General features: G+C 40.9%; 1 protein-coding gene across 1 annotated transcript in view; it reads right to left on the bottom strand.

The window, feature by feature from the left end:
- Positions 1-1,707, bottom strand: part of LOC117962947 (thrombospondin-4-like) — a 29,905-nt gene extending 28,198 nt beyond the window's left edge. Inside the window, exon 1 of the mRNA XM_059014987.1 lies at positions 1,568-1,707. Coding sequence (XP_058870970.1) covers positions 1,568-1,646 — 79 coding nt within the window. The 5' untranslated portion in view covers positions 1,647-1,707. The remainder of the gene's footprint in view (positions 1-1,567) is intronic.
- Positions 1,708-15,604: the final 13,897 nt, after the last annotated feature.

Here is a 15,604-nt window from a genome sequence, read left to right as displayed (position 1 = left end):
TTCATTCAAAAACACGGAGAATATATTTACAGAGTGATTTTCAACAGGGGCTCATTTGTCAGAACTCATCTGTAGAACAGGTTTGTAACCTGAATCCTTTGGGACAGATGAATCAATACAGAACGACTGGGGCTGGCTCATTCCTTTTACCCCTGTCTGCCCCTCATAGTAAATAGCATGGCTTAATTAGCATTGTATTTAAAGTAAATGGATAATATGGGGTGCCTCTGCATATAGCATGTCACACATACACCTGCCACAGTCAGACCATTTAAATAACAGTATACACATAATACAAAAGCAGCAATTTTAAAGTTACATTAAAACTCACTAAGATAAGAAAGCCATTTTATAAAAGTAATTTTTTTAAAAATCAATTTTAAAAAAAATCAGACACACTAACAAAAGTTTATATAATATTAGCTCAGATTCTGTATTATTCAATAGCAACTTTTTAATAGAAATCCTAATTATTTCTATTGGAATGTGTCAGTGGTGCCCAGTATTAGGGAATGGAAGATACATTCTCTGTTAAATATTGTCTGCTACAATCCGACAGAGGAAAATCAAATCTGTGATAAAGCCTGCTGTTAATAAACATAAAGAACATTCATTTATTTTAATACCGGTAATGCAATCACTGTTAGAACACAAGAACAGCTGATCCATATCCTCACCACTCTGAAATTGACTTGTATCCAGTATTAAATAACAAATGACATAATTATCTAACATATTGAAACTCATAGCAGCTGCCTGAATATTCTGGTGCTACTGTAGATTGCAAAAAAACAAAATGATCTCATGAATTTACTCCCTATACAAAACAGCAGCATTTCACTGCTAACAAGATTTGATTCCCCTAAACACCTGAAATGCTGCTGGAAATGAATTAACTTGTTTTTTCTTTAAGAAATAAACATACCTGAATCAAGCATTTTAAGTGATCAAAATGAAGAGTGGGTGATTGCATGAATTCCAATGGAATAGCTAAACATTCTGTTGGAATTCACTGCAACACTGGTGCCATTACTATACCGTTATATGTACAAGCATGGTAAAGTATAGGTATGCATTACACAGCCCAGAGAGGTATGGTAAAGCATACTAAAAAGCATGGCAAATCATTGTAAACTATGTAATTCACAGCATAACAGAAAAAAAGTTTGGTAAAACTTTTAAAAACATAATTACTGTTTTTTTTTGTTTTGCTTTGTTTTTTTTACTTTTGTAAGTGATAACTTCAGTTGTAAGAAGCCAATCATTTAAGACCGGTGTTTTTCATTTTACGTTTTAAAAATGAAAAGTAAATTATTAAGAAAAGTTTAAAGAAAATGCTTACAAACAGAAACCTAGTTGATGCAGCGCTCACAAAATACTATTTTAAAATTCATGGAAACACAATTTTCTGAAAAAAATATTGCAATATTACTATAGATTATGTAGCCCAAGTCATGTAAACACAGACAAGTGCAATCTTCAGAAAAAAAAAACATTCTGCTGAGGAATAGCTAAAAAAATGTGCCAAAAATATAGAAATACAAAAATTAGCTTTCATAAAACCTACCTTTGGATGCTGACAACTGACCTGAAACCAACCGGCCCCCAATATCGAGAGCCATCATCAAAAACAGAAGTTTAAACATGTTCTGTGTTCCTTCAGAAACGAAAAAGAAAAGAATGGTTTCCAAACAGCTCAAGATTCCCTCCTGGCTCTGCAATCTCTGTGCTTAGACTGCCTTGCTTCTTTATATACCCCTTGTGTGTGTGTGTGTGTGTCTGTCTGTCTGACATCATCACTGGCCTGAGCCCTTGTGAGAATCGAATCAATCCTGGACAAGCATCTCTGCTTGAAAGAACCGTGGTGTCAGCTGGCAGCAACCAGGCAGTTTGGACAAGTACTTAAAAGGCAAACAGCATGCTGGGGCACATAGTCACAAGTGTACAAATCTAATGGCAGTTATGATGAGGTTGTATAACGCACTGGTGAGACCACACCTAGAATTCAGTTCTGATCATCACAGCACCAAAAGGACATTGTGGCCCTGGAGAGAGACCACCAAGAGCAACTTCATAACTATATGAAGACTGGGGACAGTGAATCTATTCAGTCTATAACAAGAAAGAATTAGGAGGGACAGGATTGAAGTCTTTAAAATCTTCAAAGGAGTTGACAAAGTGAACCCAAACCAATACTTTAAACTCAGAAACCAGGGCTAGAGGGCACAGTTGGAAATCAAGTGGATGGGCAGAGGGTAGGAGAAACAAAAGGTAAAGGTAGATAAAGTATGGGGTACAAAAAACCATTTCCTCACACACGTGTCATTCATGAGATTTGGTTTACCAGTCTCGTCTCGTTTCCATTTTTCATCACATCCTTGAAGTGTATTTGTAAAATGCTTGTGCTCAGCAAGGTTTAAAGCAGTATCTGCTAAAGACCATTACACGATCATTTTAATAGTTCCACACAAGGGCTTTTTGCTTCATCAGTGTGAGACTAAAGGTAAGACAGTGAGATGGATCACCTTCAACACCTGTGCGATCGTCCCTGCTGACAGTGCATTGTGACGGGCTGGTAGAAGTAAAAATGCTGCTATTGACTGATACATCAATACTCTTCTCTTAATGGGGGAAAACAACAGTAGACATTTATTTTAGTGTGAAATTGAACATGATTGTGGTTAACTGCTATAGGGTTAATCATTGCAAAGCATTCTCTTTGGGCTTTATTAGCAGGCTCTAAACCAAATTGGTTCTGCACACCTGTAAACGGCTGTCCCTCGTGATAAAATATAATGGGAATGTGTTTCAGAATTACATTAGCATGTCTAATTAGCATGTCTTGTGGCTTTTATTCGCATGATCTTCTCTTGTGAGTCTCAGATGTATTGCTGTGGGTGTAGTCTGTGCTCTACGTTTCTCCTAATAGCTTATTTATATTACTGTCTGAATGCGGTTCAGTTCATAGTTTTGTATTTAATACTGCCTGCATTATTCATTTTTTCCTACCGTGTTACTAAATGTTCCTGGGATTTGTGTGATTTCCTTTATAAACAAAACCTTCCATTGAAAGCCAAACTGCTCAATTTCACTCAAATGCTCCTAAAAAATCAGACTACAGTCCTAAAGTGTAGTCTAAAGTAAAGTCTAAAATTACTCAAAATCAACAGGCCGGATGTCAGGGCCTGGTAAAGGCATGGCGCTGGAGTGCAGGGGGAGTCGTGCAATACAGCTCCAAATCCACCAGGGGGAGTCGTGCAATACAGCTCCCAATCCACTAGGGCGAGTCGTGCCATACAGCTCCAAATCCAACAGGGTGAGTCATGCCATACAACTCCCAATCCAACAGGGTGAGTCGTGCCATACAGCTCCAAATCCAACAGGGGGAGTCGTGCAATACAGCTCCCAATCCACCAGGGCGAGTCGTGCCATACAGCTCCAAATCCAACAGGGCGAGTCGTGCCATACAGCTCCAAATCCAACAGGGCGAGTCGTGCCATACAGCTCCAAATCCAACAGGGCGAGTCGTGCCATACAGCTCCCAATCCACCAGAGCGAGTCGTGCCATACAGCTCCCAATCCACCAGGGCGAGTCGTGCCATACAGCTCCAAATCCACCAGGGCGAGTCGTGCCATACAGCTCCCAATCCACCAGGGCGAGTCGTGCCATACAGCTCCCAATCCACCAGGGCGAGTCGTGCCATACAGCTCCCAATCCACCAGGGCGAGTCGTGCCATACAGCTCCCAATCCACCAGGGCGAGTCGTGCCATACAGCTCCCAATCCACCAGGGCGAGTCGTGCCATACAGCTCCCAATCCACCAGGGCAAGTCGTGCCATACAGCTCCAAATCCAACAGGGCGAGTCGTGCCATACAGCTCCCAATCCAACAGGGTGAGTCGTGCCATACAGCTCCCAATCCATCATGGGGAGTCGTGCCATACAGCTCCCAATCCACCAGGGCGAGTCATCAATCCCAATCCACTTCAAGACAAGCTGCCAATCTTGGCTGAGAACCAACATCCTGCGGGTTTCACCCAGTGGTGTAGTCGAGGGTATACGCAGGTAAACAGCGTTTACCCACCTTTAATTTGGGCAATGTAGCGTTTATCCACTTCTCATATAAGAGATACAGAGATTACTAATTTCTACTCTCCTGTGATATGCAAATCCTGGGTCAAAATCAAGATATTTTAACAGTGAGTGTTTCTGAACGAGAAACTGACAGCTGAGAGCTCTCAGTTAGAACTCTGGCACGAGCAGGGGGCGTGGCCACTGGACTGCGTGTTCTGTTTGTGTGTGTGTGTGTGATCTGTGATTGGTTGTTTATATTCTGTTAATGTTCAGTTGTTAGGCACACTGGACCTGCAGGGCGGTGCTAGTAGCCTTCATTCTAGCCCGTGAAAGGACGCTCACAGAGCTGTTCAGTGAAGCGCATCATCGGCTCTGTGACTGTTCACACGTAAACAGCACCTGAGAGGGGAATAACTGTATGGGGGGGCAATAACAATGTATGTGTTCATGTTTATCTGTTCAATCTATCTGTTCAACTCCACCAAACTGGGGCGTTTACCCACGTTTTTATTTACCATTACACCACTGGTTTCACCAATCAGATATTCTCAATAATGCTTGCTAAATAATATTAAACCAAGTTTCATGACAATTGGAGCGGTTCTTCAGTGACATGCAGATGCAAGGATGGATAGACAGACACCCCCATATATCCCCAGACTCTGATATTCCCAACCACTTACAGGCTAAATATAAATATATGAACACATGTGCACCATCCTCAGCACAGGATAATAACATGTGAATACAGTAATACACTTATAATACAAAACTGGAGGTAAAACCAGTGACTTTCCTAAATCTTAAGCTACCAATTACAGAATAACCTTTTATAACATTTTAACATTCATTTAGTCATTGTCCGTGTGGCAACAATGTGATACACACCAGTATAATAATGACTTGGTGATTTTATTTGAGTGTTCCAGTGTAGCTACTTCAGAATGTCTTCAGGGAAGTGGAAAGCTGTCAGTTATTCCAGAAGTGCAGCGCAGATGACAGGGTAGCTTCGCTGTAGTGCTCACCAGGGTTTGTTTCTCAAGACTGCCCTGTTCTGTGTGAAACGGTTTCTTCAGACTCCTCTTGTGATAACGAGCTCTGCAGATGTTTGACAGTGATTCAGATCCCTGTTGCACACCGCTGCTCGGAGCTCATGCCCCTCCCCTCCCGAGAGCTCTCATGTGGGGATTCCATTCAGATACAGCTCCTGGAGAACTGGGACACGGCTCCACAGGAAAACCGCACATTTTTCCATTGCTACTCATTTAAATAATTTAACAAACAATGAAATGTAAAGTAAAACACCAGAGGTAACCCACACAGAAATGGGTTATAGCAGCCTTTCTAAAACTTAGCATTCCAGCTTTCCCTTTAGTCAGTCTTTAGCTTTCCAGATTCACTCCCTCTGCAGCAGGTAAAACAACCGAATAAACACAATTAAATAATACCAGTCCTTCCGGATATTGGGGTTGCAATTCTTGCTTTGTTTCCTTTTTCATTCTTGAAACTTTTTTTTAAAGAAGTTTCAGTTCAGCAAGGTTCATAGCAATATTTTCTCTACCAAAGACCATTGCGAGATGGTTAGTCCCCACAAGGGTTTTTTGTAATACTAAAGGTTAGAGAGTGAGATTAATTTGTTTTGTCGCACCTTCAGCACTTGTGTGAGCTTCCCTGCATTGAAGACCTCCCCGCCACGGCTGTGAATCACAATCAGAGCTCTCAGTATGATGAACAAGATGATGACCATGACATATACCAGTGTTACAGAATCTCTCCCACTTATCATTCATGTTATTTGGTTTCCAGTTCTTGTTTGTTTTCTGTTTTTTCATTGCTGTACATCCTTGAAACTTGGAGCTCAGCGTGGTTCTTAAGGATATTTTGTCAACTTAAGACATTACATCATGATTCTAGTTAGTTCCCCTTAAGGGATTTTGCATCATCTGTCTTACCTTCACTTCATATGAGCTTCCTTGCAATAAATGAAAACAAGAAAACTAAAACCAGCAATAGAATATGAATTAGCAATGAAATGTTGAAACAATTGGAGAAGCTGCTCCCCAGGTATTTCATCCCCAGCGGGGATAATTAAGAACTGGAAACCAAACTCCATGAATAATGAGGGTTTCAAATGAATAATGTGCACAGTGATGTTTTATTTAGATGTAGGAAGGTGATTGCATGGAAGGATGTGTATGGATGAAGCTTGTGGTTCAGTAGTTTTCTCTTTTTACTAAAATACAAAACAATCTAAACGCCAGGTTCCCTTTACAAAGTCAACATACGGAACAAAGAAGACTGAGAATTTTTCTTAAACAAATATGTTCTCATGCCAGAAACCGCTAAAATATTAGTGGAAAAAATCCCAATGCTGCAATGCAGACAGACTGTCTATATTAGATCATTCCAGTTTAGTTGATGTGGTTACTGGAGTTTACGTAACTTGTAGTTCTACCAAGAACTTTCACAAGCACTGACTATTACTGCTCGGATATTATTTTTTCAGATGAACATTAAAGGAGACAAACACAAGAACATAAGAAAGTTTACAAACGAGAGGAGGCCATTCAGCCCATCTTGCTCGTTTGATTGTTAGTAACTTATTGATCACAAAATCTCATCAAGCAGCTTCTTAAAGGATCCCAGGGTGTCAGCTTCAACAACATTACTGGGGAGTTGGTTCCAGACCCTCACAATTCTCTGTGTAAAAAAGTGCCTCCTATTTTCTGTTCTGAATGCCCCTTTATCTAATCTCCATTTGTGACCCCTGGTCCTTGATTCTTTTTTCAGGTCAAAAAAGTCCCCTGGGTTGACATTGTCTATACCTTTTAGGATTTTGAATGCTTGAATCGGGTCACCGCGTAGTCTTTTTTGTTCAAGACTGAATAGATTCAATTCTTTTAGCCTGTCTGCATACAACATGCCTTTTAAATAATTCTGGTTGCTCTTCTTTGTACTCTTTCTAGAGCAGCAATATCCTTTTTGTAATGAGGTGACCAGAACTGAACACAATATTCTAGGTGAGGTTTTACTAATGCATTGTAAAGTTTTAACATTACTTCCCTTGATTTAAATTCAACAAACCTTTGGCTAATGTCTTCATCAGTGTTGTAGAAGGTTGAAAGCATCCATGACTTTCAGTGTATTTCCTTTTACAAGGCAGTATGGAGCTGACCCCATCCAACAGGTGAGCTAGGTGTAGAGAAGAGCATTCTTCACCATTAAATCATTGTAATCTGAGTTCAGACAGGGAACTCATGCAATAGATAAAATATTTATTACAGATCAGACACGATAACACTTTTATGCATATTATACGTTCTTGAATAACATGTTTCATATATAATCTTCGGCCTCGCCTCGGGGAACTCCTGCCCATAAATTGTTCCGCTGATAAGTGGAGAGGCTGAATGTAGGGAAGCCATGGGCAGGGGCAGGATAGCTGCCCTGCCCCTTAGACGAAGCCAAAAAACAGATGGAGGTAAACTCTAACTTACAGCAGGGAGGTAATGGATCAGGTGAGATTTCAATCCTTTCCCTGACGATCATTGGATAAGTAATGACATTGTTAGCGATAAGGTACTGCTATTTCGATTGGCAATTGTCTGGTTATCAACGCTTAATAAGCTTGATTTGATTGATTAAAAGTGAGTTCCCTGTCCGAACCACCGCTTTGCTTCGTTAAAAATGTCGGTCAGTGTTTACTTCCATCTTCAATCTCCATTTTGTGAATATCAGCGTTTTGTAAAAGTGTTGGTTTTAAATGATACACTGCCTGCTTAGCAACAGAATGTATTTGTATAGCAGTTTGTCATGAACAAATTAAAACAAACTTTCTGAACTTCATGACATAACATTAAGAACGGGAATGTAGCCACATTACTACAGTTCTCCACTACATCAGAGCTGGCCAAAGAAAGCTGGCCTTTTAAGAGCCATACTGATGAATAAAGCACGGGTAACAGGGTACAGTCAAAACAACTGCATTTAAAATGAATAAAAGCATTTCTTTTGTTCAGGAATGTATTAACAGATGCAATCAGATGTTTTTATTAGGCACAACTATTTATACTGCCCTTTAAAAGTGACCTGAAAGACAGGGCCCTGGGTGAGAGGTAAAAGGTTACTGACCCCAAGGAGGCAGTTCTACCTCACTGGCTATAACATAGTAACATTAAAAACATCTCCTTTTAAAAATATATAAACTTTAGCACTGCAAACAGTCATTTTGCAGTTTTCCTATGCTTTCCCATGTTTCCCATTAAAAAATCTGGCTTGCCAATATAGAAATTTTAGCCGAGAGTTACTTCTCTTTATAATGTGATGTGCCACAGACTCTCTTGACATTGTGACTTCTAGTGTAACTATTGAACAGAGCTCTTTCTTTCTATGTGTACATTAGTGCACGATACAGCAAAGTTCTCAGTGTCTTTATCTTTCCTCTTAGAGATAAATAGGGCAGATTCTGTCTTTCCCGAATGCATGAAAGTTTGTCTTTAAGCCATTGGCTACACGATTCTAATTCCGAACTCAATGTGTTGCCAGTTCCTGCGAGTCCTTGCCTGATTCCAATATAGCACTATTGTCAGCATAAAGTAAAAATTTGCATTTAACACTTGTTGGCATGTCATTAATATAACATAAGAACAGCAATGGGTCCAAAATACATCCCTGTGGATCGTCACAATTGATGCTCATGAATGATGGTTCAACTCCATTAACACTAACTAACTGCTTCCTATTGCTTGGATAAGACTCAAACCACATCATCAGTTCCACCCCCATCGCTTCTAATTTCTTAAGTGAAATTGTATGATGAAATCTAAAAATCCTGATTGAAATGCATACAGTATTTTATTATCTGTTAAATAACTTTCTAATTGAGTGTAAACTGATCTTTCTAATACTTTGGATACTGCTGAGAGAATACTAACAGGTCTATAATTTTCTTGTGTTTTTCTTAGAGAGGTCTTACTCTTGCTATTTTAAAGTCATCAGGTACCGTGTTTGTAAGAATAGATACAGTTACAATAAATGTAACAGCACACTTTAATTCACTAGCACCGTCTTTCAAGAATCTCACAGGTATATTATCAAGTCCAGTACTTTTGCAGGGGTTCACACCACATAATTATTCATATATAAAACGTTCACTTACAGGTTGCAATTTAAAACTGTTTGATACTACTCCTTTAGTTCTATAATAATCTTTAAGATTTATTTTTTAAATATAGGTTAAAATGTTACAGGGTAGTTCATGGCAGTGAGCGTCAGATGTAGTAGCCGCTAGAGGCCGCTAGAGGGTGCAAAAGGTATTGCAATAATAATAGTAACAGAGTTAGTGTTTAAATAATAGTAACAGTGGGGCAGTTTACAAGCAAAAACTGAAAAGCGTGACAACAGATCTCTCGCGCTTTTTTGGTCATGACAGTTCTGCTTCCACGTTTACATGAGAGTTTATTTTAGAGAGAGAATTTAGTCGTCCAAATGCAAACGACCTCATTAAAATAATAATAAAATAATGGGAGGATTTATTGAAATATCACCAAACGCACTGAAAAGAGATGCTGCGCGATAAAGGATATCGTTCAAATAATGCATAGGGGTTTACATGAGGCTTTACGAGCTAGGCAGAGATGAAGAGAAGGTTACCCCCCATCTGTCTAGAATGCAAAAGGCTTGCAGTTAAAACGGTTCATGCTGCCAAGAAGTAGAAAATAATAACAGTTATTACTAGTGATGAACCTAATGATCCTTGTGAACCCGGTCAGACAAACCAGCATAAGAGAGAAAAGAACCTCAACGGGCACAAGCCTGGAGTTAAATGGCCAAGAGCTTGTGAGAAAACTGCATGGGACACAGTAAACACAGATCTCTGCGTTGCATTGGAAAGATTAAGTGGAACAGTTGAAAAGAAGCTGGATAAATTTGGGGACATCATCTACGCATATGGAAGTGAGAGGTTTGGAGTTGAAAAAAGGAAGGAAAAAGTACAAACTATTCCTGGAAAGTCTAGACGGCAGCAGGAGATTGAACGCTTAGTTAGAGAAAGGAGACAGCTGAGGAACCAATGGAGAAGAGCAGAACAAAGTCAGAAGGAGGGACTCAATCTCTTACAAAAGGTCATAAAAGATAAGCTTGCAACATTGCGCAGAGCTGAGCGCCTACGGAAACGCTACAAAAAGAAGGAGCGTGCGAGAGCTAACTTTTATAAAGACCCATTCAAATTTGTAAAGAAGTTATTCACCAGTGAGAAGAATGGCACACTAAAAGCATCTAAGGTTGAGCTGGAGAGATATTTGGAGGAAACACATACAGATTCAAAAAGGCAGGAGCCTATGTCAATTCCGTCAGACATCCCACCTATCAATCCACCAGAATACCAAATGGAGGACTGTGCACCTAAGTGAAAAGAAGTAGAGCAAGCTGTGAAAAAAGCAAGGGCTTCATCATCTCCAGGGCCTAATGGAGTTCCGTACAGAGTGTACAAGAGTGCTTCAGGAGTTCTACGAATTCTGTGGAAATTGATGAAAGTGGCATGGGAAAAACAGGTTGTACCAAGAGCATGGCACCGAGCAGGTGGAGTCTTTATACCTAAAGAAAAAGATTCTACAAGCATCAGTCAGTTTCGTCCCATTTCCCTATTAAACGTAGAAGGCAAGATTTTCTTCAGCATTATTGCTCAGAGATTGTCAGCTTACCTATTAAAGAACTGCTTCATTGACACTTCAATGCAAAAAGCGGGCATTCCAGGTTTCCCAGGTTGCTTAGAACACATCAATGTGATCTGGCAACAAATTCAATCAGCTAAAAAGGAGAGGAAGGAGCTCCATGTGACATTCCTGGATTTGGCTAATGCATATGGTTCAGTGCCACATGAACTACTTTGGGCAGCATTTGATTTTTTCAGTGTACCGATGACAATAACAAATTTAGTGAAAGCCTATTTTGGAGATTTGCAATTCAGTTTTTCAACTTCAGAATTCAGCACTACATGGCAATGCCTAGAGGTTGGAATAATGGCAGGATGCACCATTTCTCCACTGGCTTTTACCATGGCAATGGAAGTAATCATTAGGGCATCAAAATGGGTAGTAGGAGGAGAGCGCTTGGCTTCTGGAATGCGACTACCACCAATTCGAGCATATATGGATGACATGACAACCATGACTACAACAGTAGCCTGCACTAATCGATTATTGGGCAAATTAACCAATAACATTGAATGGGCACGAATGCAATTCAAGCCCACTAAATCAAGGAGCATCTCTATAATTAAAGGCAAAGTAGTAGATAAAACATTCTTCATTAATGGTGAGGCAATACCAACAGTGTCTGAGAAGCCAGTGAAGAGTCTTGGGAGATGGTACGACGGGGATCTAAAGGACACAGTTCGTGTGGGAGAAGTTAGACAACAAGCAGTGGAAGGGTTGAAGAGCATAGACAGCTGCGCTCTACCAGGTAAACTAAAACTCTGGTGCTTTCAGTTTGGTCTACTGCCGAGGTTGCTGTGGCCACTGACTGTGTACGAGGTTTCTTTGACAACAGTAGAGAAGCTGGAAGCTTTAATCAGTTCATACATCAGGAAATGGTTGGGAGTTCCACGCTGCCTCAGCAGAGTGGGACTTTATGGTAAAGGAATACTGCAGCTACCAGTCTCTGCTCTAACTGAGGAGTTTAAGTGCGCCAAGGTCAGACTGGAAATGACATTAGTAGAGTCACGCGATAAATGCGTAAGGGAGGCAGCACCTGTGTTGAAAACTGGAAGAAAGTGGGCGGCAAAGAAAGCTGTGGAAGATGCAAAGGCTGCCCTTCGAATTGGTGATATCATGGGGCAAGTTCAGCATGGAAGAGGGGGTCTTGGTTTCAGTTCAACTCCTCCTACATGGCACAAGGCGGCCCCAGCTCAAAGGAGGAAGCTGGTAGTCAACGAGGTGCAAAAGCAGGAGGAGAGGATGAGGTGTATAAAGGCCATTTCCCAGGCCAAACAGGGAGAATGGATGAGATGGGAGAGTGTGGAACAACGCAAGATTGGCTGGCAAGACCTATGGCCAATGGAACAGAGCAGGATCAGTTTCCTCATCAGGTCAACATATGATGTTCTCCCATCACCACAGAACCTAAACCTCTGGGTAGGAGAGGATCCCTCATGTCCTTTGTGTTCATCACCTGCAACATTAAGGCACATTTTGACAGGATGTAAGGTGGCTCTTAGCCAAGGACGGTTTACTTGGCGCCATGACCAGGTGCTGCGATGTTTGGCCTTAGCATTGGAAGACAAGCGTAACATGACCAATAAGTTGCCACCTGTTCCATCAAAACATTACACACAAAAGACAACATTCCTCCGCCCAGGAGAGCAACCACCAAGAAAATGTGTTAAAACCAATCCTCGCCCAGGACAACTGGAAGCTGCTAGAGACTGGAATATGCTGGCAGATGTTGGTCAACGGCTTATTTTTCCACCTGAGATTGCCACCACTAACCTTCGACCAGATATTGTCTTGTGGTCTGGATCAGCACGCCTTGTTCACCTGGTAGAGTTAACAGTGCCATGGGAGGATGCTGTAGATGAGGCGTATGAGAGGAAGAAACTGCGGTATGCTCAACTAGCCACTGAAGCGGAACAGCGAGGATGGAGAGTTCGGGTTTACCCAGTGGAAGTGGGTTGTCGAGGATTTGTGGCACACTCTACAACCCGGTTTCTCAGAGACGTCGGATTCAGTGGCCAAGAGTTGCGTCGCACAGTGAAGAACTTATCTGAAGCAGCAGAGAGGAGCAGCAACTGGCTGTGGTTGAGACGGAAAGATTCTGGCTGGGGACAGGTAAGTAAGCTGGGCTGAGTTGAGTGGGGGACGGAGGGGGGTGATGCTGGGACGCCAGAATCACCGTCGAGCCCTCTTGAGGTGTCGTGGGCTAGTCGACGAAACACTGAGGATGGAAGGTGCCCACTTGAAAACCCCAGAGATGTACCCTACTTAGCTCAATCCAGACGGTTGTCATGCTGATGCGCTGGGGAGGCCGCACTTTGGTTGATCCCCGGAGCCAGCATCGCAGCCGTTGTGTGTGCTGATGCGCCAGGGAGGCAAAATAAGCTGATCCCTGGAGCCAGCATTACACTTCAGCCATTAACACCAGACAGAAGGATATCTACATCATCATGTGGAAGGAAACGTAAATGGATGGAGACACATATGGATCACATTAGTTTACTGTAAAGCTACGTCTTAGTTGGTGCTTATCTTGGCGAGAGCCGAGTTCAAATCAGCATGAAGTTTTAACATCTACTCTCGTGTAATGGAAATAATAATAATTATTGTTGAGAATTAGTTGTTCTAGAAATGGTAGAAGTATCATGTGTACACAAACCGACACTACTCACCAATTCCCATTACTGCTTTTCTTATGCTTCTTAGGCTACTGATGTCCTTTCACACACCCATATATATTAGTATTAGCCAACTGCGTAACTGTTAATGTGCTAAACAAAAGGATTATGCGTTCAATAATCACACATATGAGTTAATGTGGAACAAATATATTAAAAACAACTCAGGATGTGTTGGTTTCAAACACAGGTACTTTGGGTATATAAAATCATAGGCCTACTTACAACGTACTTGCGACAAAAATTGATGGATGGAGAAGACGCAGACAAACACTGGCTAGATTAAGTCTTGTATGGGAAGAACTCCTTCAGTCCCATGCAATGGGTTTGCAGGAAAGGAATCGTATTGTGCGCAGAAATTCGGCGTGCAACGCAACCACATCTTGGTGCTGTTGATCAGCGTGGTCCAGCCTTTCCAAAAGGTGGCTGTATTGCCGATCCTGTCTGGCAGCGGTGCGTGCAATCAGACGGTACATCCTTCTGTACTCCAGGCGCATCAGACAATGCTCCTGGATCAGCAGCTACAGCAGCTACAGCGTTCAAACCAACTTTAATTTAAAGATGAACAGTTGTGAATTGCTTGCGTAAAATGGCTTGATATCCCCAACCATTTGTTTTTTTTCACAAATTATTATTAGGATTCACATATAAAACAGAAGCTGTGAAGCAATTCACAGCTGGTCTTCTTTAAATTAAAGTTGTTTTGAAAATGCTAGCTGCTGTGGTTGGGAATATCAAGCACTTTTAATTGGCGCTGGGACGGTGGTGTGTATATGCGATGTTATCGTATTCACAAATTATTCTTAGGCTTCACAGGTAAAACGGTCCGTATACATTCCGGCCAATCGTTTTTGCATTCTAAATCGGAAATCGGAAAACCAGAAAACGACTCGTTTTTCTATTTCGGTTTTTCATAAAAACAAAAATCGACCCGTTTTAAATTTTCCAATTTCTGAGTTTAAAATTCAAAAACTGATTCAGACTTGTTTTCCCATTTTTCATATTGCATTTTGTAACGAAGTATTCGAAATGGAATAATCTAATACAAAAATAAATAACAGACTGCAGGGACGGAAAATGAAATCAATCTCCAAGAGTCGGTGACAGAGAAGGTAGTCTTTATTCAAGCAGATATCTGGAGAGACAATACTTCGCAGGAAATATGTTAATGCTTCTCTAACAGGTACACACTTAAACAATGATAGATATACTAACGTATCTGAAGAGGGGCAGACCTATTCAACCAAGCGTGCCAGCCCCTTCAGTGATCCTATGGCAAGCTCTGTAAGATGCTAACATGTCCTCTCCCTGCGGTTTGCAGCTCTTACAAAAGACGGAACTGCGATAGAGTGCGAAACTGTAAACAGAATTCACCCCCCACCCTTCACCATATTCTGTTACAAAAGAACCCCCCACTGCAGCATGAAAACACTCCACAACATTTAATATCTTAAAAAGTATGTAGCTCCTTCAAGACCTTTAATAAAAAGGTCAGACACGGCCAACTCTCTGTGTCTCGCTCTTATAACGATGCAATAATTTCGGGCCTGTGCTTATTGTCGTGGAGGTGTTCTCTCTGTTTACCAGCATTATTTATTAATTAATTTAGCAGTTGTTACAAAGTACTGTATTATAATACAGCCGTAGGGCTACACTAAGTTAATATAATAATCATCCTTGTATCACTCAGGTACAGTGCATTATAATAATACTAAAAATAATACGCCTTCACATAAAGGGGGAAAAAAATCCAGGTACGGTTCATATAATATTTATATCCGGCTTTATAAATTAACTGGATTATATTATCATAGCACATTTGTCCAGGACGCTCACCTATGTTTAGAGCTCCCGTTTCACTGGTACCCAATTTGTTTCACTTGGGGGGTGCATCTCCATAGATATAGATATCAATGTATTGATGCAGAAAACATCATTATTATTTATTTCTTAGCAGACGCTCTTATCCAGGGCGACTTACAACTGTTACAAGATATCACATTATTTTTACATACAATTTCCCATTTATACAGTTGGGTTTTTACTGAAGCAATCGAGGTAAAGTACCTTGCTTAAGGGTACAGCAGCAGTGTATGAAAAATATGAAAAATGGGAAACAAGCCTAAATCAGTTTTTGTACTT

The sequence above is a fragment of the Acipenser ruthenus genome, chromosome 49, assembly GCF_902713425.1.
Source record: "Acipenser ruthenus chromosome 49, fAciRut3.2 maternal haplotype, whole genome shotgun sequence".
Classification (NCBI taxonomy): Eukaryota; Metazoa; Chordata; class Actinopteri; order Acipenseriformes; family Acipenseridae; genus Acipenser; species Acipenser ruthenus.
Note: the sequence above shows the minus strand (reverse complement) of the source record. Positions and strands in the feature narration are given on the sequence as shown.